Below are 26,519 nucleotides of genomic sequence, written 5' to 3'. Positions count from 1 at the left end.
GATGATTAAAGCTAATGGGAAACTATAGCAAAACCCTCCAGGCAGAATGACAATGGCCTGGACCTCCCAGAGATGAAGGTATGGGTCACTTCTCCAGGGACAGAATCAAGACCTGCTGAGGTGCTTACTGAGGGTAGAGGAAATACACAATGGGAGGGAGAAGAGGAAGACAGTTATAAATGCCAGCTAAGGGCACACAACCAGTTGCAGAAATGAGGATTATATCTGACATGAGTGGTTTTTGTCCTGTTGTGTTAAGAACATGTTTGGTCACACACACACACACACACACACACACACTAAGCCAATATTTGCATTTTCCCTTGATTTCATTATCATGTGATGTAATATCACATTGATTGAGATATCAGTAGTCAAATGCTGTAAATGTATATGGTCACATTTAAGTTACGAGTCACTAAGAGTAATCGTTCTTCAAGGGACATTGTGCCATGTTATAAAACCTATGTGTTTGCAGCTATGCATGGGATAGTTACATCGTGTAAGGCATAATTATGACCTTGTTATTGTTTTCCTTTGTAAATTAAGTGTGACATAGGAGGTGATTATGTGTGAAGCTGACAAGGACTGAACTTGGGACGGCTGATCTTGGTTGTCAATGGGAATGCCTTTGGAGTAAACTAAAACCCAAGCTGCCGGGAACCTTCCGAGAGATTCTCTCTCTTTTTTCTCTTCCTTCCTTCTTGACATAGGGTTTCACTGTGTAGTCCTGGTTGTTCTGAAACTAAGTAGACTGGGCTTGCTTGGTCTCAGACTAACAGATATCTGACTTCCTCTGCCTCTCAAACATCGGGATCAAAGGAGTATGTTACCATACTCAGAGATATTAATCAGATTACTGAAAACACCCCAAATTTGGGCCACATCTACTAATAACAGTTCATAGGACATGAAAGAAAAAATTTTACCTTCTTGCCCTCATACTCACTGGCAAGTTCATCTCTCCTGTTGCTGAATCTGTACTAAATCCAATGACCTCTGAATTCCAACAAAGACTAAACCCTGGTAGCTCTCCAGGAATCTTCCAGGAATCCAGCAACTGGGCGCAGAAACATGCAGCCCTGCAGACTGAACAACTGGATTTTCAGTTTCTCCAACACTAGTCAACCATTATTCTATGACCCCTGCCACACCCTGTCAGCCACTCTAATGCCACATGTATAAAACTAAATATACATACACTCAACATATCAGTTCTGGGTGTTTGGAGAACCGTGATGGCTATTCTTGGTGGTCAACTTGATTGTATATGGAATTACCAGGAAACCAGAATGGAGGGTGTGTCTGTTAGGAATTTTTTGCTTGTTTTGAAGTGGGTGGATCCATTTCTGCTTTGGACCATTAAGATATAAAGACACACACCTTTGATTGGGATATTGAGGCAGGGAGATGCAACTTTAATCTGGGCCACACTTCTACTGGAAGCCTACATAAGGACATGGAAGAAGGAAGCTTTTGTTCTTTGCCTGCTTGCCCTTGCCTTGCTAGCACATCCATTCCCTCACCAACATTACAGTCTACTTCTTTGGGATTCCAGTGTATACTGAAGATCAGCTGAGACATCAGCGTCATGGACTGGACTGAGCAACTGCCGGATTCTTGGACTTTCTGTTCACTGCCGTCCATTGTTGGAACAGCTGGACAGCAGCCGGTAAGTCATTCTAATAAATTATATATATATATATATATACATACATATATACATAAATTATATATATACATATATTATATGTATATATTTATTATATATACATATATATACATATAAATTATATATATACATATAATATATACATATACATATAATATATACATATACATGTGTATATAATATATATGTATATAATATATATTATATACATATATACATATATATACATATATACACATGTATATACATATATATATATACATATATATACATAATTATATATATATATACAGAATTTACAGAAGGGAATATATATATGTATATATATATATACATATATATATTCCCTTCTGTAAATTCTGTCAGTCTAGAGAACCCCGACTGACACAGAGAACTCTTATACATCCCCTGGCACCCCCGTTCTCCTTATTCTTCTGTCTTACTTGTCCCCTTGTCTCTCCTTTCATGAAGATCGAAAGATTTGCTTATATTTTTGCTTCTTGTCCTTTAGGCCTGATTTTCATATCAAAGTCACCACCCCTTTTAATTGAGCTGTGGAATGTTCCTTTTATAGAACTTAAAAGTGCCTACGGAAGTTTGAAATCATTTGATCTTTAATGTTTGATTAATTTAAGAAGCGAGTTGAAAAGCAGCTAGGGCTCAGGCTTCCTTGCTTCCTTCCTTCCTTCCTTCCTTCCTTCCTTCCTTCCTTCCTCCCTCCCTCCCTCCCTCCCCCCTCCCTCCCTCCCTCCCTCTCTCTCTTTCTCTCTGAAAGAGATTGTTGCCTCCTGGACAGTTTTCCAATTTAAATACATTTCCTTATTATGTATTTCGTGTCTGTGTCCACTGTGTGTGGGCATACCTGTGACACAGCACCTGCCTGGAGGTCAGAGGGCAGTTCACAGAATTCTGTTCTCTCCTCCTACCATGTAGGATCCTGGAGATCAAACTCAGGTTGTCAGGGTTAGCAGTAAGCGTCTTCACCCACTGAACCACCTTACTGGGCCCAGATATTTATCTTTTAAAGAAAATTGCTCACATCTTCCAAGCTTTCCAGATTATGAACATATAAGGTTCACTGTATCTAAATTATTGCCCTTCACTCTAGCTTTCTTTTCTTCCCTGATGAGACTTGGCTTTTCTTCATTGAGGGACGCTGGGTACCAAATAAGCGTTTTCATTTTTGCCCCTTTACACATGCATCTGCTGTGTTTTCCCGATTGACATTGGCTCGCCCCACCCCCCCCCCCCGCCCCCTCTCCCGCTCCCCCTTTAGAAGCTTCCAGGCGGGTTTTCCCTTCAAAGTCTTACCCCGCCTCTTGCTCCGCCCACAGCTACCAGGCCCCGCCTCCGAAGCGGCCCCGCCCTCGATGAAACGGAAGTGGTCTTCCGGAAGCCGGAAGCGGGCGAACGCTGAGGAGCCGGAGTCGCTGGGAGCTGTGGCTAAGAAGCGGGTGGAGCCGGCGATGGCGGAGAAGTTTGACCACCTGGAGGAGCACCTGGAGAAGTTCGTGGAGAACATTCGGCAGCTCGGCATCATCGTCAGCGACTTCCAGCCCAGTAGCCAGGCGGGGCTGAGCCAGAAGCTGTGAGTGACGGCCCGGCGGGGCTCGGCGCGTCTGTGCGGAGCCCCTGCCCGCTGGCCTTGGGGACCCCACTGGGGCTCTTTGGCGTTCATTCCCGGACCCTGAGGAGAGGCCGGCTCCATCCTGACCGGACCTCACAGGGGTTCCGTCCTGACCAGGGGAAGCAGGCTCCATCCTGACCCCACTGGAGGCCGGCTCCACAGTAGCTCCACTGGGGAGGAGGATCTGACCTCACCCCACAGGAAAGGAGGCCCAGTCATGATCCCACGAGGGTGGAGGTAGCTCTAGGTCCATCCTCACCCCACAGGGGAGGCCGCTTCCCCTGACTCCACTGGGGAGGAGGCTCCGCGGACGCGGCCACCCCACCGCACCCCACCTCACCGTACCCCACCCCACCGCACCGCACCCCACCCCACCGCACCGCACCGCACCCCACCGGGGAGGTTGACTTCACTCCTGACTTAAAGAGAAGCATGCACCTCAGGAGGGCCCTGAGCCACCTGCTGCATAGATAGGCCTGGCTGTGGAAGAAGGCCACGGCAGAGGGTTGATTTCTTGACAATATCTTGTGCTTGTCATGCCGCCTGGCCTTGTAATGGCCTACACGGAAACACAAAATGTTCAGGAGAAGGCTTCCCCGCTTACATGGGACACTTTCCAGGGATCTGGGGTGTTCTGGAGGGAGCCGAGGTTCAACCCAGTAGAGATGGGCTTCTCCCTTGCAGTCTGGGTACTGTGCTAGCTGCAGCCCGCTTCTCCGTGCTGTCTACCCTGAAACCGCATTCAGTGACATGCAGTCCAGAAAGCTTCCCTCTGCTTTCACCACCTTTCTGAGTTTAGAAGGAAAAATTATTAAGTATCTGGGTGCATGCATTTTGTAAGTCCAAAGGTGTCCCCATCATCCTGTGACAATTAAGGGTTCAGGTGTGTGCAGCACTGGGAGAAAGAAGCCCGTTAAGGGTCACACCAGTCTCCTGACTTCCCACTGATCCGCAGCCATGGCGCTGGTACTCCTGGGTTAGAAAGTTAATGTGAAGGCGCAGGCGGAGCAAGCAGGTAGATTCTTCTAGTAGGCTGGGAGAAGGAGGCCAGTGCAGCCCGGCTGAGACATAGCCAGTCCAGCAGAAAGGCGAGACCCATCTCTAGAGTCTGGATCTGGAAATCTGTTCTCTCCGTCCCGCCTCCCCACTTCTCCTCCCCCTCCCCCTCCCCCTCCCCGTGCTCCCTTTTCTGGAATGAGAGACTGCCCTAGAAACCATCTTTACCCACAGTTCAGTCTCCTCAGCTGAGATGTTTACTTAGGTACAGAGTTGTGGTATGGCCCCTCAAGGAGGGCCTTGTGGGATGGGAACAAGCTGGAGCACTGCCTAGACTAGAGCCTCCTGAGACTGGCCTTGTTTCTTATCCAGTTCCTGTGGCTATCTCATACCCAGCCGCTGCCTCAGTTATCAGCCGGGGTCCCTGACCTTGGCCCTTTTAACCCTCAGTGCGGTGCTGTGCTCTGAACTGACCACATACCCCCCTCTGCCTTTTCCCCAGGAACTTTATTGTTACGGGCTTACAGGACATAGATAAATGCAGGCAGCAGCTGCATGACATCACGGTGCCTCTGGAAGTTTTTGAGTAAGTATCACTGGGTCTCAGATTCTTGGTTAGCTGTGAGTGTCAGTGAGAGTGAGGGAGGCGTGGCCCCGGTGCCGCAGGCAGGACCACAGTCTTCCAGAGTTGTAATGGTCTAGTGGGGTTAAGAAAGGCTAAGTACCACTCCAGGGTTGTGTTGTTGAGAACATGAAAATGAGAAATTAAAAGCTAGTTAAATATATAAAAACAGGTTTCTGAGTTCAGTGGAGAAAAGCCTTCAGGGCACAAAAAAACCTTATAATTCCTTAAGAGCTGTACCTGGGTGTGATGGCACAGGCCTTTGATCTTAGCACTCGGGAGGCAGAAGGATCTCTGACTTCCAGGCCAGCCTCATCTATAGGGAGTTCCAGGACAGCCAGGGCTAGACAGAGAAACCCTGTCTTGAAAACCAAACAAGAGCAGTGACTATATATATGTATATCCACAAACATCTGGAAAAATAATGTAGTCTGGTCTTTGAGAAGCTTCCTCTGGTAAGCTGAGCCTGGGAGGTGGACTGTCCTGTCCTGGGAGAAGATCTCAGTCCAGGTGGCTGCGAGGAGGTGTCTTTCTACCAGGGAGCCCTGTAGGCCTGTCACAGCAGAGGCTCGGAGGAAACTCTGAGTGGTCTGCAAACTCTAAGGAGCTGGTGCCTTTAGCTTAGTCTTAAATGAACTGTGAACACAATGTGGGAGGAATCTCCAGGCTCTCGTGACCTTGCTAGTGTACACTTGGATAGCACGGACTTTCCAGAGCAAGGATAATGTAAACTCTTAGCACTTCAGCCCAGTGTTTAGCTTTGTGCATCCACAGAGACCAGAGTCAACTTTTGAGCCTTAAAAACCACAGCCTCCCCTGTTGAGGAGCCGCCTGCTGACTTAACACATGAGTGATAGCTTCTCTTGCTATTGTGTTGCTTGAGGTGTACTTATTCAGAAGTAGCCAGATGCTGCTTTCATTATGTTATTAGAAAAATGTCAAAATGAAAGGGAAATTATACAAATTGTTATTTTTGCTATTTGTCATAAAGGCTAATTTAATGGCTATTAACCTGAAGTGATTTATTTGTTTTTCTTCTCTGGGTTTGTTTTCTTTTTTAGTTGAACTTGGTGTGGTGGTGGCCTTTCTCTATAATGAACAATTACTATAGCTGAATGATACACATTTATCCAGTATACAGAGATATCCAAGTAGTCTGTTCTTGAAAAAATCTGGATATTGTGGGCAGTGGGTTTTATGATATCAAGATATGATGGCATTTTGTCTAAAAGTATTGACAGTATCAGGAGATAGATTTGTCCTATGGCCTAACTGGAGAGAAGCACCCTGTGTATTAGGTTCCGAGAGCGTCTAATAGTGCAGTGTACTGAGAACACCCTCTCCCACCTAGTGGACACTGTGTCCTGTGTATGGCTCTGATACTCCTCTCTTCTAACTTGTCCACACAGCATGTCCTGAATAGTCGGGCTGGCCTGGGGTGCATGCCACAGCCCAGCTGTGCTGGTCACAGATGTGAACTCCTGCACTGCACTTAACATTATTGTGGAGAATCTAAAAGGTAGCATCGTAGATGTGTGTAGTACTCTTTCTATGCACTGCGTTTGAACGTGAGTGCTGCACGGGCACCTGTGTGAGTGGGTGTGGCTCGTCATGAGCTGCTGGAAGAAACTGAAAGAGGCGCTAGGAGAAACTCAAGCGCTCAAGCACTTGAGTGCACCCGGTTCCCGAGCCAGGTCCCGTGAGGGCATATCTACTGGATTTTTTAATTTTTTGTACTAGTTTCCAGAAAACTGAGGTTAGGTGAGTCAGCCGTGGGTTTACTGTGATGCTCTTCTTTCCAGATACATTGATCAAGGTCGGAATCCCCAGCTCTACACCAAAGAGTGCCTGGAGAGGGCTCTAGCAAAAAATGAGCAGGTCAAGGGCAAGATCGACACGATGAAGGTGAGCCGGGAAGGAGCCGAGTCTGCACACTGCACACGGACACGGAGCTCCTAGCAAGTGTGCTGACAGGCTTAGCACCACGTCTGGAGTGCTGAGTACCGCCTCCCAGCGGGAGGTCCTGGCATGTGTAATAGTCACATTGAACATCAGCCGTAGTCCTGAGGAAAACAAGACACAGATTGACAGTCTCACAGTGAAGCAGGGCTGAGCTTGATCTGGTGATGTCCTTGGCCAGCGGTGCTTTCAGTGTGGCTTTCCTGTCTGACTTCCCTTGGGTCACATATAACATCAGTGTGCCTATTGTGATTGTGTAGACCCTGATGGGAGGCCTCTCCTGTGCTAATGGTGCTGCAGTTGGAGGCTTCTGGATGGTTTATGTTCTAGTCTCTGTCTTTTGAGTGCTGGACTCCTTCCTCCTTCCTGTTCTTTACACTGTGACACTATACACAGAGACCTTTAGGGAGCTGTGTCTTGACCTGAACTACAGTTCTCTCACTGAGGTCTCTGGTGCTCGCTTTGGGATGGGTGCACTGTGTGCAGCCGCGGGCGGGACAGCACTGTCTACTCTTCATTTCCTGGGCTCCCTGTTAGCCACCAGGCCCTGTTTTGGGTTGCTTTTCTCCTCCTGGAATTCACGTTCCTTTTGCACAGTGAGCCTCTTCAGCTCAGCCAGCTTTGCTTCCTCTGAGAGCTAGCTCAGCTTGGCCTTCCTTAGTGTTTCTTTCCCCAGGGTGCTGGTTGGGGCGTCCATATTTCTTTCTGTCCACTCACCATTCGCTGTCCTGCTAGCTGCACCCCAGCATTGCATGCACTGCTTGTGCTGCTCACTGCTTGCCTGGTGCCAGCCTGGCCCGCGTGTGCTGTGTGCAGGCTGCACAGAGAGCCGGCTGCTGGAGTGAGCAGGGGCCTCCGGCAGATCACGTACCGCAGGAGCAGGGCTGGTCAGGTTAACGCCAAACCCGTGCATCACCTCTCCTGTCAGCTTGGGCTGAGGAATCCTGGACACCCAGCAGAAATCCCCTATGAAGAGGGACTGGCCCCTGGGGCTGGGGCTTCCGGTCCTCCCTGTGTCTTAGACTCACTGCCTTGGGTTGTGCTGGAATGCATTGCCCATCAATGGGGGCTTCTGGTTAATCTTCCCCGAGCACTTGTAGTCCTCTTTCCCCTGAGATCTGTGACAGTCAAGGAACACTTCCGCAGCTTTCATGTCCCCGGTGGGCACCAGTTAGAGTTTTTCAGTTGTTGCAGTGAGATAGCATGTGTCTTTGCGACACTGGCCCTGTGGCCCTGAGGAGAGTAGAGGCTTCGGTGCAGGCCGGTGTACAGTTTTTTTAGACTAGGATAAAACCACTGTGAGGGATAGGTGGCTGGAGAGGTAGATAATGCCTTCCCAGGCCTGGAGAAAGCTTAGGAGATGTTTGCACACGTGCCCTGTGTAATCCCGGTGAGGAATTGCTTCAGAGAGTATTAAGATTCTGGTGTGTGCTGCCTGCAGAAGTACTCCTCTCCTCTGCAGTGGGAGCACCTGGTTGGAAGTGCTTGGGTGTTTCCTTCTTAAGCCAGAAGGACAGAATTGTGTTAAAGATAGAACAGTCCCCTTACAGAGTCCCTATAACAGGTTAATTGCAGACATCGTGTAGTTGACTCTGGGTATTAACTTGTGGCAAGTAAGTGACCTGGTTCTATCCCTTTGGGTAGCTCAGTGGGATTCTGGGCTCCTTGGATGGGGTGTGTTGTCTATAACTTGAATTGCTTTTTTGACACAAAAAATTGTATTTTTGTTTGTAGAAATTTAAAAGCCTACTGATTCAGGAACTTTCTAAAGTGTTTCCAGAAGACATGGCCAAGTATCGGAGCATTCGGGGGGAAGACCATCCACCTTCCTAAGTGTGCAGATCCCCACATCCTTTTACTAAGCAGACTGACCCAGTGAGACGCTGTGCCTGCCGCTGCTGCCTTCCAGCCGCATGAACCGGCCTTGCCCTACCTCCTGTTTCCACCGTTTGACCTGTGGCACTCTGGGGCTGGGGGAGCAGAGCTGTGCCCCGGCTGTCCCTGCACCTCTCAGACCCTTGGTGATTCCTTCTTCTCCAGGGGAGCAGGCAGGAGACAGCCTTGCTGAAATGTGAAATGTGATTGGGATTCTACTTGACATTTTCTGTTTATGTATGCTGTTCTGTTACACTGTCCATAAGAGAAAACTTGGTTTTATATTTTACATTTCCAGATGTTGTGCACAAGAACATAACTGTTTTCATGGGTTTCAACTAGACATAATAAAGTCTAAAGTTTTACACTGCTCATTTCATGTAATTACTTCTTAAAATGTAACATTCTTAAATTGTAGCACAGCATATCTTGTTCTTGTAGAGCAGTCAACTGTTAATTTCCTTAAATATTACAATATTCATTAAACAATGTTTTCTTCAGGTGTGTAGGTAGAAGAGCTAACTGCAGCTGAGAACTCCTTTCCCACAGCTTTTCTTAAAGGTGGTGTGCACTAAGAACATACCACAGACTCCTCAGTGGAACCTGCTGCAGAGCAGTGTTCACCTGGTGTGTGTGTGTGTGTGTGTGTGTGTGTGTGTGTGTGTGTATGGAGGATCTCAGGGGATCTGCTTCTCACCTGGTGTGTGTGAGGATGGGCCACAGGGAGTCTGCTGCAGCTTCTGCTTCATTACAGTGGGTCTGTGGGCTGGGAGAGCATCGGAGAGAACACGTAAGTCTGGTTTCACGTTTTAAGATGGGCTGGGAGCCTGCTGGGTAATTTGCTCCCTCCTAATGATGCAGGATCTGCTTAGGGGAGGGAGAGGTAATAAAGCACCGTAGACTAGGTATTTGAAAGCTACCGTTTATTTTCTCAGTTATGAGGGTGGAGTCTTGATAACCCCATAGAAGACATGGATAGGGAGATAAAGTTCACTGATTTCTATCAACAGTGGTTTGTGTGGTGGAGTGTGGTGGTCAGAGCACATGTGCATCCACACAGACGGCCAGGGGTATCGTAATCAGCATGCATGTGTTCAGGAACCGTTAGCTAGGGGCTTTGTATTCCGCGTGTGTCTGAGAGCTTCTAGGTGGTCATCTGCCTGCTGTTGGGAGGTCACTTCCGACCCACTGCAAGCCGAGGTGTAGCTCTCAATGCTGGCTTTCCCAGGTAGGGGGTCACTACCCTTGTCTGGACAGGCTCATGTCACAGTTCCATTTTGGGCCAAGGTTCCAGGTTCATGCTGTAATCTATATATCCTCCTAAGTGCATCTTAGCCTTCTCTTGACCAACTTCCGTTCCCTTTCCACATGACTTCCTCGGGAGCCTGCATACACTTCATTCCATCTGCACTCACACCAGGCTCCAGTGTGAAGACTGTAAAAACCTGCTAGCAAGTCGAAGTCACAGTGCCTAATCAGGAGCAGTGTCTTCACTCTCACTCTCGGCTTGTTTCTCTAACGACTGTCATGGTAGTTCCCATTCCCTGTCTGTGGGTTTCCCTGATGATGGTGGGGTTCATATTACCTAGTAGTTTATTCAGCCATGCCCTGGTGTCATAAGGACCCTAAAGATGCCTGTGTTCTCTCAGCTGTCAAAAGACTCCTTACCTGTGGCTGTAAGGACCTGCTTAGGTTTCCAGAGGTGCCCAGTCCAGCCACAGTGGCCTGTACAAGAGGGATAGAAACAGCTGAGGTAAATGAAGGGATGGATAAAGATGCCATGCTTCTGAGATTGAAGCCGCCATAAGTTAGCGTGTACCCTCTAGACGCTAAAAAAGGGAGAGCATTTCCCCCTGAAGACTCCAGAAGTATAGCTCTAATGGCACCCAGATTTCAGAACTTCCAACCTCCGGGGCTGTGGGTGACAGAGTCCTGTTTGTGTGGCAGTGGCAGTCACAGCAGGAAATGAGCCATGCAGGTGTGAGGTCAGGCAGTGTGAGAGATGACAAAGCATTGGCCTTTGATGTTGCACTTATAATTTCACTTGCTTGGACTCTCTGCCATGTCCCTTTTTAACAAAGGTTTCCCCAGATACTTCATAGATATAAACATGCCACCCCCAAAACACTTTGTTGAGGAGATACTGAAAATACATGAACAGATAGAAAAGATCAAATTTTGATAGATTCAGGACTTTCTTGTGCTGTCTCACCTGAGGTCAAAGGACAGCTCAAGGTTGCAGTCAAGGCTCTAGGAGGCCCTGGGAGGGAAAGTGAAGTCGTTCTTGCTCCCTGCCTTGGGTCTCCTGGGGTTACTGTGACAGTGTGACAGCGTGAACCTGGGCCCTTCACACTGATCCTCCCACTGCTTTGGGGGCCAGGCCTCCAACCTCTGGAGCCTTTCTTGCTTTTCTGGCTGTTGCAGCTGCAGATGTGCAGTGCTCCCATTGCATCACCCTCTTCCACATGGCCTTCCCTAGGTCTCCTGCTGCCGTTGCACACAACATGAGTCAGTCCCTAGATTTTCACATGCTATCTGCAAAGATACTTGATTGTCTGAGGACATACTTCTTTTTATTATTATTTAGGTATATTCTTTATTTACATTTCAAATGATTTCCCCTTTCCTGGTCCCCGTCCCTGAAAATCCCATAAGCCATCTCCCCTCCCCGTTTCCCAATCAACCCCCTCCCGCTTCCTTGTCCTGCTGTTCCCCTACACTGCGGCATCAAGCCTTCCTAGGACCAAGGGCCTCTCCTCCCTTTGCCTATGTATCTGGAGCCATGGGTCCCTCCATGTGCAGTCTTTGGTTGATGGTTTTGTCCCTGGGAGCTCTGAGAGTACTGTGTGGCTCATATTGTTGTTCCTATGGTGCTGCAAACCCCTTCAGCTCCTTGGGTCCTTTCTCTAGCTCCCCCATTGGGGACTCTGTGCTCAGTTCAATGGCTGGCTAAGACTGAGGGGACAGACTTCTGAGGGGCCACCACCCGGTCCGCCACATTGTCCTTTTGGCAGGTTTGGCCATGCAGTGCCTGGCATTGTGTCCAGTCTCAATCTGGTGCTGCCTTACCTGTGTTCTCTCACCCATCTGAGGAGTCAGCCTGCTCGAGCCAGTGTCTGTCCTGTTCTACCCAGGGCAGGTGGCACGGGGGTTGAGTGGGATGGCCGAGGACAGAGAGCACACTAAAGGCAGGTCTTTATGGAGAACATTTGATTTGCCTTTCATAGGAGGAAAGAAAGTGTGGGAGGCAGTGAAAGGCACAGCCCGAGAAGGCAGGAGTCCTTGCAGGTGGTCTTGCTGTGCAGGTACCAAGTACAACTCCTCAGTACTGCTGGTTTTCTGGGGGTGGGATGGGCTGCATCGGGATAATGAGGCCACGAAAGAAGGGTAGCCAGCTTGGTTTGGGCAGCTGTGCATGGGCAGGATGCACCTGGGGAACCCGAGGGGGAGGGACACGCAGGTGCACAGTGGCCACCACTTTAGGCAAACTGAGCCTTTGGTAGTACCTGCCTGTGAAGGCCTGGACGCCGTCCTTGGAGAGTAGCCCTCCTGCTCCCCACTCTGTGTGAACGCATGCCAAGGCTTTTCTATGATAAACACAGGTTAGGCTTGACAGACAGCTCTGCCATATTGATTTGAGAACAATTTCAGAAGGCACAGATAATGGGTTGCATCTTTTTGTTACATGCATGGTAAACACAGATGAGATGCACACACGTGTGTCATTTTAAACGTGTCGGCATGTGGGAAGAGCTGGTGGAATCCAAGGGCTGACTGGCAGCTATTTTCATAAAGCAGGCTGTGTGTTGTCTGCACAGCTCTGTCCCAGCACAGGCAGACTAACTGTTCTACAGGGGCCAAGTCCTTGCGTATGTGTATTTCAGCTCTGGCGCAGACTAAAGGGAATGGTGATTTCATCACAGGATTAGTTTCTGGCCCATGTGTGTAGAAAGAATATTATTTTAAAAGAGGTGAGCCTGTGGCCATGCTTGCTGGCTGGGAGGGCTGGGTTTCCCACGCCATTCTCCACTCAATCCCCTATTGTCTCCACTGTGTCCTGGAATCTTGCCTGGCTGCTGCCTGCAGGAGTTTTCCAGATCAGCAAAATAAAGAGCTCCCCCCAGCCCACCCCCTGGCCAACAGAGGCACAGCAAGGTGTCCCTAAGAAATGGAAACACCAACTCCTCTAAATCAATCGTGAATCCGTGGGTGTGGGGTCTCCATGTTGACCCGCTTGGGATTGCCTGAGTGGGCACAGTTTGGGGTCCAGCATCTCCATGTCACCTGAGCTCCTTCAAAGGCCACGTGGCTGGTGCTGGGCCTCACTACTGACCCCAGTGCTGCAGCTGACATTGGCTCTAGACTCAGCTCCTGGCCTATGAGGCAGATGCTCACTCCACATGGTGCCAGCGGGGAAACTGACACTGGCTATCATGTCCCGAGGAGGCTGAGTGTCGCCACCAACCATACAGAGGCCTTTGGTCTGTCACTAACTCTTTCCTGATGACAGAGCCAGTGAGACCTGCCATCCTTTGCCAGGCACCATGGGACTGGGCGGTGACTCGACTTACTCCTCAGGCTCTCCCAGGGTTCTCTCTCCCTTACAGAGGTGGCCAGAGACCAGGATGGATTTTTCTGGTTCACCTCGGGCTGAACTGCAGGCAAGATTTCTGTATGTTGTGAGAGGACCACCCCACTCACCTACCAGGAGGATGCTGTGGCAGGAGGGCCGGCAAGGGCGGGGGGCAGTAACGATCGGAGAATTGTGGCTGGAGAATTGTGGGTGGCAGCTGTAATCACATATGAGCCAGTACCACTTCCATTCAAGGGTCCTCTAAGTGCTGTCTGGCCTAAACTTACCAGGGTCAGGGGTTATTCAGAGCTGCAGGGATGTGGCAGGCAGAATGTCATGAGGACAATGAACAGCACACGAGTGACATTGGTCACCACTCCCTGTGAGGAGGCTGTCACTCTTCCCAGCTGCAGAGCATGCATTAGAGGGGACCCCAGAGAGCCCTGTTTTGGCCCCGTGCTCCATCCAGGTCCTGCTCTGGTTCAGAAGGTGGTCTGTAAGGAGCAGAGGTAGAGAAAGCACTGCCAATGTGAACGATTTCAACACAGCCTTGACTATGCAAGCAGTTCGAGCACTCGTGTGCTCACAAGCTTGGCGTGTACATATATATATATATATATATATATATATATATATATAGGTATATACACATGAACATATATATGTGTTTATAAGCTCTCTCAGGTTGTTCACATGTGATACATATGATCATGGACATCACTTTATGTTAATTTGAACATGTAGAAATATGTGTGTATGTATTCATGATCTTGGTCTGTTGCCACACATACATGTATATGTACATGAACATATGTTCAAATGCTTACTTTCTGTGGCTATATGTACACACATAAACATGTATGCATTCATGAACTTGCTCTGTTGGCCTATCCTTGTATGTACATGAGCATACATGCACATACATGATTGCCCTCTTTGTCCATGTGCATATGCATGTGTAGTTATCCAGTCTTTTAGGAGGGTTGTGGAATGGAGACTGCCGATGATGGTAGATTCTCCTCTGTACTCAGTTGAATAGCAACCTCTCCATCAGACTCAAGTCCACCTGAGACCTCAGAACATGACAATTCAAAGCTGTAAATAGATACAATTATTAAGTTAAATGAGGTCAGTCTGGGACAGGGCAAGCCACAAACCTAATTAATGACTTCCATTTGAGAGAAGGTGGAGGAGATGAGAATCCACCAGCCGGCGACTCCAGACCAAGGAGAACTCTGCTAGTGCCTTTATAGAGTGCACTACTGACCGCTGAGGGTGCACGGCTGGCCTCCAGAAGCAAGACGGAGTTTCTGTTACTTGATGTCTCCTGGGGGCGCGAAATCTGTCACAAGAAGCTACACCACTTCTGAGGAGAACAAGGTGTGTGACGGCACAAGCTGCAGTGGTAGAAACTGGAGGTTCAATTCAAACATTCTACCACCTGTGAGAAACACCACAGGCCCCACCCGCCTGGGAGTCACAGCCAGGTCTGGCCTTAGGAACCCCACACACTGACAGTACCCCCACACACTGACAGCACCCCCACACATTGACAGCACCCCCACACACTGACAGCACCCCCACACACTGACAGCATCCGTTGTGTTTCTTTGTGATTCTCTGAGCGTTTGCTAAACTGTGACTATCTTCTTTTATTACACTCAGGTCTTGATCTGGGGATTACCAGTAAAAGCTGGCCTGGCTTGGGTAGGTGCCTGAGATCTTACCACATTGGTTCTCAGAGAAAGGATTAGTGATATGGTCCCATGAGGCCTGTTGAGCAGGGCAGCCTGCTGAGGGGAGTGGCCTGTGTAGAGGGGAGTGGCCTGTGTAGAGGGGAGTGGCCTGTGTAGAGGGGAGTGGCCTGTGTAGAGGGGAGTGGCCTGTGAGGAGGGGAGGCATGGAGGTTTGGCAGGCTTTAGTCAGGGTTCACCTGCGGCTGCTTTCACAGAGAACACCCACCCAGGATGGCTGGAGGGAGGGCCAACCCGACTCCTCTGTAGTGTCTCATTAGCATCAATCAATGACAACGGGTGTCTGACTGGCCTTTCTGCTCCCTTCACCTCTCTCTTGAGTGAAGACTGGTCCTGGTTCACAGAGATATCGCTGGACAATTTTTTGCACATCACACATCCAAACAACCCACAGGCTGGAGACAGCATTGGTTCTGTGAGGTGAGGATGATGCTGTGTGGGTCCCAAGATGCCAGACAGTGCCACCTATAAGCTGTGCTATTTTCCCAACTCACCACAGCATGAGGTAAGGATGGAGGAAGAGGCAGTCTGGCATGGCCGTGGCCTGCATGCAGACACCTGGGGTCACAGGGGTGCCGTGCCTGTTGGTTTTTATGACAGATCCTCCATGATAACGAGGACAGGAAGGACTGCGGCCGCTGCCACTGAGCGTGAGAGGCCCTTGTGAGCACAGACGAGGAGACAAGGGGCCACTGATGGAATATTGATTTCTGGCTTTTGTTTACAGCACCGTCTGGTTCAGAATCAGCCATCAGCAGAGCAGCAGATTTGTGGGGCCGCCACTCTGGGGGCCTCCAACCCTGCCACATTGCTGGTCTCCTCAGGCCCCGCTGAGCCCCTTCTCGGCCTCTTCCTCGTGCGTGCAGACCTTGCTCAGCGCTTGCTCCTCTGGCTTGCTTCTGTCCCTGGGCTCTGCACTCGTCCTTCTGCCCCTGCAGTTGATTTCTGGGGTTTCCCGGTCATCTCACTTCCTGATGCCCCACCCCCTCCCTGACCAGCAGTTAAGGTGGCTGTGAACTGTGCAAGGGCAGGAGGACTCTGCTGCTGGAGGGCATGCCCAGGCCTGAGGTGTTTGGGGACAGCACTCTCAACAGGACTTGGGCTAAGGTCGTTTACATCAGTGTCTGTGAAGGTTTGGGGGGGTGTAGAGCTTCATGTGGGCGCTCGAGGAGATGACGCGGTGGGGAACACGCTTGCCAACAGGCCTGCGGACCGGAACACCTACTACCTGGTCTGTGCAGTGACTGGCCCATCCCACAAGGCAGATGGGATTTCAGGGCAAGCCGGTTGGCAAGAAAGTTTGTATCTCAGTGAATGAAGTGGAGAACAGTGAGAAAACTCCCCATGCCAGCCTCAGCCTCCGTACAGTCAGACATATATGTGGACATCCACCTGCACACACATACACACACCCATACACATGTGAGCACACACACACACACACACACACACACACGGAAAATAAAAGAAACACAACAGGTGCCCAGGACAGAGTCGTCCACACACTCTGTGTCCATGCCACAGGCCCGCAGCTCACAGAAGGCAAGGGAGGGCAGAGGTGTTCTGTCCTCCAGACCTTCTCCTGTCGGCAGTAGACATACTTTGGCCAGCTGCCGCCTTTTCTGGCTGCCTCCATGTTTGCTTGTGGCCACCAGGGCCCTAAGTCAAGAGCAGAGATGCTGCCCCAGTCAAGGTACAATCAGACAGAAAGCCAGCAGGCTGTGGGCCTTCTGAGTCTGGGGCAGGGGAATACTTTGGAGGTATAACATTGCGAGGAGCGTCCTGACCTCTTGGGCTGAGAGTAGGGAAAGCCAGAGGCTAGCCCACACTGGGGATCAGTCGCTGTTACCGTGGGCCTGACCTCCCAGGGTTGGACCTGGTAAACGCCCCCCTCTTTTCTTTAGCCACTGCGTCTGTCCATTCCTTGCAGTTTGAAGTGTCTTCCTCCTGTTTTTTAGGGAGGGACTCTGTAGAGGCTTTATCCCTGCCCCTCCCCCACCTGCAGTCTCACACTGTCTCGCGCCTTCTCTCTTAGCTCTCTTGTATGTGTCCTTTTCCTCTCCCAATCTCTTTCACGCGCCCTTTCCAGAGACTTTCTGGGGCCTAGGAATGGAGGAGACTGTCCCGTCTACCCTCCCTCCTCACCCCACTGCTCCACCCTTAACCCCTCCCCCGAGGGCTGACACGTGGCCCCTGAGCAACCAGTTAGCGCAATGCTGTTTATTATTCTTTGCTTCTGCAGGTTGGGGCATCAGTGTCCCAAAGAGACATTAATGCAGCATCCACCCATTTCCTCTAAAGCAGCAGCTGGGGCCCAGAGTGTGGCCGAGTTACAGTACGCAGGCACAAAGCAAGACACAGGGTGACTTCTCCTGTCCGCTGTTGTTGTCCGGCTGCTCTGGGTTGGGAGCACGAGCAAAAGCTGAAGGCTGCCTTTCGTTCGGCGTGCACCGCCGTTCCCGCGTGCGCCATGCCCTGCTGCGAGCGCTAATTGTGGTGCAGGAGTAAGCGGCGACTGGCTGTTCTCGCTGCTCTTATTAATAACCATTTATTAGCTGTCCGCGGTGAGCAGCCAAGGTCTGAGTCAGCACGTGGAGCTGAGCCTCCTATTTATCCAGCGTGGATTCAGGGCATCGATTTGAGCCTGTTTGTCACTGTTCCTCTTGTTGAGTTTAAGTAGACCGTGTTTGTACAAATGCTATTTATACACCGAACGGAAACAGATTGCGCCGAAGAGAGTTCCGTTCCATGCGTCCTTTTAGCATTCAGGATGCAGCCTTCCAGACCCCAGACCCACTGCTCCCGCCCTACGCACGCCTCCAGGAGACCGGCAGTGCTGGGGCATCCATCCAGGTCCTGCCAATGAGCACACGGGAAGAATGGCGTTGCACAGGTCCGTCCGTCCGTCAGCAGTTCACTTTTCCACTTCCGATGTCATCAGAATAAGTAAGACAGGTTCAGGTGCCCAGCCGTGCTTGGCGGTTAGTCTTTCTCACAGAGCCTCTGGCTTTGCTCTGGCAAACAATGCTGAGGGTACCCCCATCTCCCTGTGTGTGTGTGTGTGTGTGTGTGTGTGTGTGTAGTGTGGTGTGTGTGGTGTATGTGTGTGGTGTGTGTATGTGGCATATGTGTGTGGTTTGTGTGTGTGTGTGTTGTGTGTGTGTGTGTGTTGTGTGGTGTGTGCATGTGTGTATGTGGTGTGGTATGTATATATGTATGCGATGTGTGTGTGGTGTGGTATGTATATGTGTATGCCGTGTGTGTGTGGTATGTGTGTGTGGTGTGTATATATGTAGTGTGGTATGTGTATGTGAGTGTGGTGTATGTGTGGTGTGTGTGTGTATGTGTGGTATGGTGTGTGTATGTGTGGTGTGGTGTGTGTATATGTGTATGCAGTGTGTGTGTGGTATGCGTGTGTGGTGTGTATATATGTAGTGTGGTATGTGTATGTGAGTGTGGTGTATGTGTGGTGTGTGTGTGTGTGTATGTGTGGTATGGTGTGTGTATGTGTGGTGTGTGTATATGTGTGTGTTATGTGGTGTATATGTGTGGTGTGTGTGCATGTGTGTGTACATATGTGTGTGTGGTATGCATGTATGGTGTGTGTGTGTAGTGTGGGGTATATATGTGTGTGTGGTGTGTGTGTGTAGTGTGATGTGTATATGTTATGTGGTGTATATGTGTGGTGTGTGTGCATGTTTGTGGTATGTGTGTGTGGTGTGTGTATGGTGTGTATGTGCATGTGTGTGTACATGTGTGTGTTTGTATGTGTGGTATGGTGTATGTATGTGTGTGTGGTGTGTATGTGTGATGTATGTGTGCATGTGTGTGTGTGTGTGTGGTGTGGTGGTGTGTGTGTGTGTGATGTGTGCATGTGTACATGTGTACATGTGTGTGGTATGGTGTGGTATGTGTATTTGTGTGTGGTGTGATGTATGCATGTGTATGTGCATGTGTGTGTGTGGTCTGTGCATGTGTGCGCATGTGTAGGTATGGTGTGATGTGGTGTGTGCATGTGTGTGTGTGTGTGTGTGTGTGTATCAGAACACATACACATGTGGTATTTGGCTGTCATCTGATTCCTCAGGGACATTTACCTTGTTTTTTTTTAGATCACCGGCCTAGAACTTTCCATGCTGTCGTATCTGAAGGCCTTTGCTGGGCCAGGTCTTCTTCCTCTGGCACCTCACATCTGTTAGGTGGTGCTAACTCCATCATGCTTCAGGATAGGCTGATTTTTACAGAAACGCAGATAGTTGGAAATTCAGATCTGAAATTCAGGCTCATGAGGCCAATGGGCAGCAGCCAGGAAATGGTATGCTATCGTTGTTCTTTGGTCTGACACCCACCATAAGCTCCTGTGTGCTTGCCATTGACCGAGGGACACTTCCCCTGCTACACATACTTAGCTTCCCAGAACGAGATCTGCATGGGTGTCCTGGACTTCCCAAGGTCCTAAAGAAAAACTGCTCTGGAAGCTGCCAAGGTGACATGGTTTCCTTGGCCAAACCCCAGGAATCACTCTACACCCATATCACCAGATCCAGGGTTTGGAGAAAACCTTGGGACTGTATTTATTGATTGGCTGGTGCTGAGATTCTGTGGCCTTAGGCCGGGAAGAGAGTCCTGGATTCATCTGATACATGAACAGGTAGACACCAGCACTGCTGTCTCCTCTTGCTGCACGGGTGGCCCTGTTGGAGTGTACACTCTTATCTGAGACACTGCATTGCTTCTCTGTAGGAGAACAGAAAGCAGCTGCTCTGTGAGGAGAGTGACAGCTCAGGTACAATCTTTGTGGTCAAGACTCTCTGGGAGGGCATGGCATAACCCTGAACCCACCAACTCAACGTGATTGACAGCAGTTTATGAGCCCAGTGCTGAGTGTTTGCTGAGCCTGTGCAGCCTTGGGAAGGAAGTGCCTGATATTTACCAGGGAATGCCCTCTCATTAATCCTGTGAAATGAAAGCCAGCAGAGACAGCGCGGAGAGAGACCATTCTCAGTTCCCTTAGGATGGTTGTTTACTCCCGGTCTCCCCATCCACCGTTGCTGCTGTTATGAGAATTCCAGCCACAAAAGGGGAAATACTTAGTTCTGGGCAACCAAATCTCAAGCATGGAGAGCATTACTTCTGAAGTGTGGAGGTTGCTTCTCAAGGGTGGGGATATTATTGTTAGAATAAATTTTGCAACCATAAAAATGCTACTTATTAAATAGTTTGCAAGAATATTTTACAGCAGGAGAGCTAGTTTCCACATTTGTTGGTTGATCGGCTTGATGTATATAATGGTTTTGAAGCTGTATGTATGGCCAGTATCCCACACAAAGCTGTGTCGTATGGAAGACAGAAAGTGCATTTTCTGTTTCTTAGTACTTAAAGTGGAAGGTTAAGACCGTGGCTTACAGATTAGAGATGGATGTCAGACTGACAGGCTCTCCTTCACACTTTCCTACAGTGTTGTTGTGTTTCATTCTGCTTAATGCTTTCATGTACATATTCTCTGCTTTCTATTTCTCATACCATTTTGTGCATTGATGACTAATTAATAATACAGTTGTACAGAGCATGCATGCCAGACAGATGAAGGTTCACGAACTATCTGTAGGGCTTGTGATACACAAGCCACCGAAAGTCTATTATCCCTTGGCAGAAAGCAGGACTGCACCTTTGAGTCCTGAGTGGACTGTGCTCTGGCCTTTTACTCCTCTGCTGTGGGATGGCTCCTGAGACCTGCCCTTTTTAAGTAACACTTGGGATTCAAATCCACTGCTGTCCTTCCTCCCAGGAGACGAGACATGCATCTTCTCACAATGCTAGCTTCCAGGGAGGGTCACTTTGAGTGCTGCTCCTGTACTCATGTTCCTGGGGTCCACTCGGCTGGGCCCCTTTCTCTGGCTGCCTATTCACCTTCTCCAGCTCTGCTTTAGGGTGGGTGGATCCTGTTGTTTTGGAATAATCTCATCAGTGCATGTTCAAAAGCAAAGGGAGTCCTTAGTTCTCCGTGTTGATCCTGTATGTGGCTTTCTGACTCTGGGAGGAGCTCATTGGAGGACCAGAGGACAAGGTCCTTCATGTGTTCGTCCCTGGATGCAAAGTTAGAGAAACTCATCAAAGGAACTTCCACCAAAACCAAGATTGCTCCAAGAGGAGATGAGGGGTGTATATAGCTACAGTGTCAGGCAGCAGGAAAATGAGGTGTTGGAGGAGGCTTAAAGCTAAAAGCACGATACTTTCATTTCGTAAGAAACATAGGGTTCTCTTCAGCTCAGCAGCAGGCCTGGGCTGAGGTCTCAGATGACTGGACCCTAGCCCTCAGGTTTTCCCATAGCACCACTCTGGTCTCTTTTCCAGAGGAGGAAGAAACCTTGAGCTCCTGGCATTTGGCTCTTAGCTTGTCCCCTGGGATCCTTGCCTCTGCAAGGATCTGAAATCCAGGCATGGAAAGTAGGAGGGTTCTGTCTCAGGCTGAGAGCAGAACAGCGCCCGTTGATGAATACACCCTGGATAGCCTTGCCTGGGTCCTGGCAGCCATGCTTCCTGCTCTGGGTCCCATTTGGAGACCAACCCAGGTCTTCCTGCCAGGCATTGGGCTAGAGTTCCCTCCTGCAGCTAGCAAACACCTGCTATGGGTTGGGTTGTCTCTTGTGGAAAACAAAGCACAGCCCTACCCTAGGCTGTTATCAACAGCACCTTCTCTGGAAACAGCGAAGTAGACATAGTCATGCTATGATGAGGTTAGATTGCCTTGAGACAAGAGCAAGGCTTGAGGAGGATTATGTAAGGTCACATGGGGGAGGTCATAGGCTGTAGAGTCAGACAGGAGTGGGACATCGGTGAGCCATGGTGCAGGGCTTGCTGGCCCAGCCAGAATCATGAAGACAGGCTAGGAACCATCTGCTTAGAACACATAAAGTCCCTGAGTCTGTCTGTCTGTCTGTCTGTCTAACAGACACACACACACATACATATATACACGCATGGGGGCATAAATCAAATGAAGTGAATGAATGCATAAATGATGCGCTTACCCAGAGGTTTCTCCACCCCCAGAAGATAAAACCAAACATTCGGATTTCCATGCTGACTGTGTTCTGGAGGAATAAGAAACAGGGAATCTGGTAAAGATACTCAGGATAGTGTCCTCCAACATTTAGGAAAACACATGCTGCTGGCTTTGCTAAATCTAGCAATAATATCCTTGCAAGCTAGAGAAATCCACTCAGGATACATGCTGGTCAGTTGTTTGGCTCAGAACATCAAGTACAGTTGTGATAACAATATAGAATATGTATTAGTATAAAGACACATTTTAGTTGTGTTCACTGCAATTGTTCTGATTCTAATAGAAATTCATGACAGTTAAATTTATTTCATTTCTGAACCTCCTGGCATTCCTTCTATTATCATTCAACACAATTGTTTCTGTGTGTCATGGGTTCCCTACCTCGTGCTGGAGGGTGAGTAGGGGTATATGTGTGTGTGTGTGTACCCAGGAAAACTATCACAGAGCACTTGAGGTGAGTGAGAATCTAGTACCAGAAGTTATAAAGATCTCAGAATTGTCTCATTCACTGTCAAGAAAACATGTTACAAAATGTAATGATAATCCAGATGAGGCTGTGTAATGAGCCTCAAGCAGAAACATGTCTTGTCTCTGTGAGTGAGATGCCTTCAGACACAGCATCTAACCTCTCCTTAGACACTATTTGGTCTTGATGTCACTGAGCCTGAAGAAGAAGGCTTCTTGTGTTCTTGGGGTGTGGGAGGACTTGAATGAAGAGAGGGGGGAGGGGGATGGAGGGGAGTGAGAGGTAAAGGGAAGGGAGGGGGAGGGAGAGGGGGAGGGGGAGAGAGTGGGGAGGGAAGGGGAGGGGAAGAAAGAGGAGGGGAAGGGAGGGAGAGGAGAAGGGAGGGAGAGGGAGAGGAGGAGAAAGAGTGGAGAGGGGAGGGAGAGGGGGATGGGAAAGGAGGGGGAGGGGAGGGGAAGGAAGGAGAGGGAAAGGGGCAGGGGGAGGGGGAAGGGAGGGGCAGGGATGGGGGAGAGAGATGGGGAGGGGGGAGAGAGAGAGAGAGAGAGAGGACAAGTGAGTCATGGTGACTGGTAAGGCAGAGTTGGGTATATTACTCTGCAGTCTGGCACTGTGACCTTGGGAGTCCTTGAATGTTGAGAGGGGACCTGGAGGAGGGGTTTCTAGTAACCCTTTGATCCTCCATCCTGTGTGGTCTACTGGAGATATGAGAGTTTTCTTCTTTTACTTGTTTTATTTCAACAAATCTTTTATATTCTCTGTGTAATTTTAAAGATGTATTATCCTGAAATAGCTCAGTGACTATTGGATATGAAATTTCTAGAAATAGAAAGGGATGGAAAAATAGTCTTTGAGATGATCATCCCGAGGACAATGGTGGTGGTTCTGGCGGCCTGCGAGACTCAGGTGAAGGGGTATTGGCTTTGCATGAGCCTACAGACTATGAGTCAAGCTGGGAACCAGGAGGGGAGGAGGAAAGCAATGGGATTTTAGAAAGGCTTTGTGCAGGCATGCGTGGCATAAGATCACAACATTGTCTAAGCTATCCAGTTGAAATTACAGTAGGAAAAGATAAGGGCTATAGAAAAACATTTTTTTTTCAGATAGGAAACTGAAGTTGGAAATTTTGTGTCCAGTTTAAGAGTTTATTATATAGTGTGTTATTCTTCATCCATCATCCATCCATCCATTCATCCTCCATCCATCTATCCATCTTCTATCATCCATTCACCCAACCTCCATCCTCCATCTATCATCCGTCCATCATCCATCCTCCATCCATCCATTGTCCATTCTCCATCCATCCATCCACCCATCCATCATCCAACCACCCACCCATCCATTATCCATCCATCCATCTATCATCCATCCATCCTCCACCCATCTACCCACCTGCTTATTTGTACTTACTGGAAAAAGGTCAATATATCTGACATATGTATACACATCACCCATGGGTTCAACATTCCACCTGACAGAGCTTCCATCTACTCAACAGGCAGAAGGCTGACTAATTTGGGCTCCTGTGGAGTTCTGTCTCTTTGTGCCTAACCCCAGTTTTTCTATTGTTCACCTTCAGGCCTTTTATGTAGATCATGTTACCTCGACCCTTCCAGGTATCATTTGGACCATAATTGCACCACATTCTAATACCTGTGTGGTACTAACTTTTTAAGAGACCTAAACCCTGTCACTCTTATGGACCTGAACATCAAATAACTAATACAGAAGAAAGCATTGGAGGTTTATAAAAATGTTACAGGTAACCAGACCCCGACTTCTCTGCCTCTGCTCCTGTGCAGTCAACAAAGTCCCCTTAGCACTGGATTTTGTGGCACTCTTACACTCCTCCAAAGTAACATCATTCTGTATTTGGGTCTTAAAATTTTGCATAGGGTGACAGATATATTGGAGTCATTGGATTTTTGGAGAACCTTTAACCAGAATCCTTTGCACTGTAATGGGTTTTTCCTGGACGTAACTAGAGGGTTCTTTTCTTCCTCTATTCCCTCTCCATCACCCGTTACCCACAGAGTCTTTCTCCTCCCAACTCCAGAGGCAGTATCAGGCCTCTGCTCTCTAATAGGTCACTGGTTTTTCTACTAGAGGGCCCCATGCGACCAGGTGCTGGGCAGAACCACTGTGAGGCCCCGCCTCTGCCTGCTACAGTCTTTCCTTCCCTGGTGTCCCGAAGACTTTCCATGTGTTATACATTCCTCTGTGTTCCATACCAGTCACGACTTCCTGTTCACTTCCTTGCTTGTCATTTCCCTCTCACTTGTGACTTATTCACAGGCTCCAGTGCTGGGTCAGTCTCTCTGACCCTTCCCCTGGCGCTGTGTAGTGGCTTATTTTGTCCCAGTCTTTTTACTGCACTGCAGAGTAGGCATGGGTGACAGAGTCTATGGGGGACAGATGCCTGCACCCTGCTTGAAGCCCACAAAGACATCACTTTGCAGCGCTTCGACAGCTGCAGATGGTGGCTCGCAGGAGCATGATACAGAGGACTGCTGAAGGGATGTGTAGGTGCTGATCCACTTAATCCTACAAGGAAATACGTTATTGTCCTCATTGTGCAAATCGAGAAACTGAGGCTAAGTGTGGTTATAGAATTGGCCTACATCACCCAACTTATGCGCTCCAGAGCCGTGCTATTTAGTCAGGGAGTGTGATACTTGAAGGCTATGTGTGGTTTGCTCTCCTTCTCACTTCCGCCAAGTTCCCATGGTCCTTCCCGACATAACAGCTTGTCTCGGCTCTGCACTGTACTCTTCCTCATGGTCCCCCTTCTCTAACCTCTTGGCACCACAGCTCTGGTGATGGCTAATCTTGGCTGTCGACTCGTGTGGATCTGGAATCACTTAAGAGATAAGTTTCCTCGGTAACCCTTTGGTAATTATGCAGATTAAGATAGTTCGTGTAAGGGATTTTCCAGGCCACCTTCCCTGAGGTACAAAGACCATCTAACTGTGCACAGTGCCTTCCAGCAGTATCCCAGATGTCAGCAGGTCAGAGAGCAAAAGACTTTCGCTTCTTGCTAGCTTTGTCTTTTCCAGTGAGTTCTTCAGCCCTGTTGCAACTGTTCACCCTGTGCTGCAATCTCCAAGATTCTCTGGGCTTCAGTGGACTGGAGACCAGGGGCTTCCCAGGAAGCGTTTTTTCTTCAGGGTCAGATGTGACTGTTGAGGTACGTGCAACTAAGTTGTGAAGATAACCACTGGGTCCTCTAGATGAAATCATGCAAGCCAATCTAATATGCAACCCGTTAGGTATATTTGTTTTCTCTTGAGAACCCTGACTGACACATCTCTTCTTGGATTTCCTTCTAAGCCGGAAGGGTTGTGAGCCTCAGAGCAGGGTGCTTAGAAGGCATTTGTGACTTAATTCATAATTCTTCACAATACCCTTCACAATACCCACAATACCCATCCACATATTGATGTGGATGGTTGCAAGAGACGTTTTCTTTGTGTTGATTTTGCAGAGGATGCTACAGAAGTTGTAGTCACATATGTAAAGGGAAGTAGAAAATGAAGGCAATTATACGGATAATTAAAAAAGAATATAGCACTTTTTGGGGGTGGGAGGAGAGCTCAATTATGTAGATTTATCTGATGGGAATTTAAAAATCATAATTATCCACACACGGGCGTGAGTGCTCATTTCTCTCTGAGTGGGTCAAAGAGAGCCCGAGTCAGCGCTCTGCTCTCACTGTGGCCTGGAGGCCCGTGGGATGCGTGCAGTTCTGTGCTCTGGTTTTCCTCTGGACTGACAGAGCTGGGCTGGCCTGGCTTATGTAAGCAGCTTTCTGGCGTGCAGCATATGATACTCTGGATCTCAGAACTCCATGTCTTAGCACTCAGCCTGTGTTTCCCCTGAGTGTTTTCCATATTCTGTGAGGCTGTGAAC

At 48.9% G+C, this 26,519-nt stretch overlaps 1 protein-coding gene across 1 annotated transcript; it reads left to right on the top strand.

The window, feature by feature from the left end:
- The first annotated feature begins 3,060 nt into the window (after positions 1 to 3,060).
- Med10 (mediator complex subunit 10) lies at positions 3,061 to 9,116 on the top strand. Its single transcript, XM_052159909.1, has 4 exons — positions 3,061 to 3,260; positions 4,798 to 4,881; positions 6,720 to 6,822; positions 8,611 to 9,116. The coding sequence occupies exons 1-4, from the start codon at positions 3,139 to 3,141 to the stop codon at positions 8,707 to 8,709; spliced, it is 408 nt and encodes a 135-aa protein (XP_052015869.1). The 5' UTR covers positions 3,061 to 3,138; the 3' UTR covers positions 8,710 to 9,116.
- The last annotated feature ends 17,403 nt before the right edge of the window (positions 9,117 to 26,519 follow it).

This window comes from Apodemus sylvaticus, chromosome 16 (assembly GCF_947179515.1).
Source record: "Apodemus sylvaticus chromosome 16, mApoSyl1.1, whole genome shotgun sequence".
NCBI classification, from domain to species: Eukaryota; Metazoa; Chordata; class Mammalia; order Rodentia; family Muridae; genus Apodemus; species Apodemus sylvaticus.
Note: the sequence above shows the minus strand (reverse complement) of the source record. Positions and strands in the feature narration are given on the sequence as shown.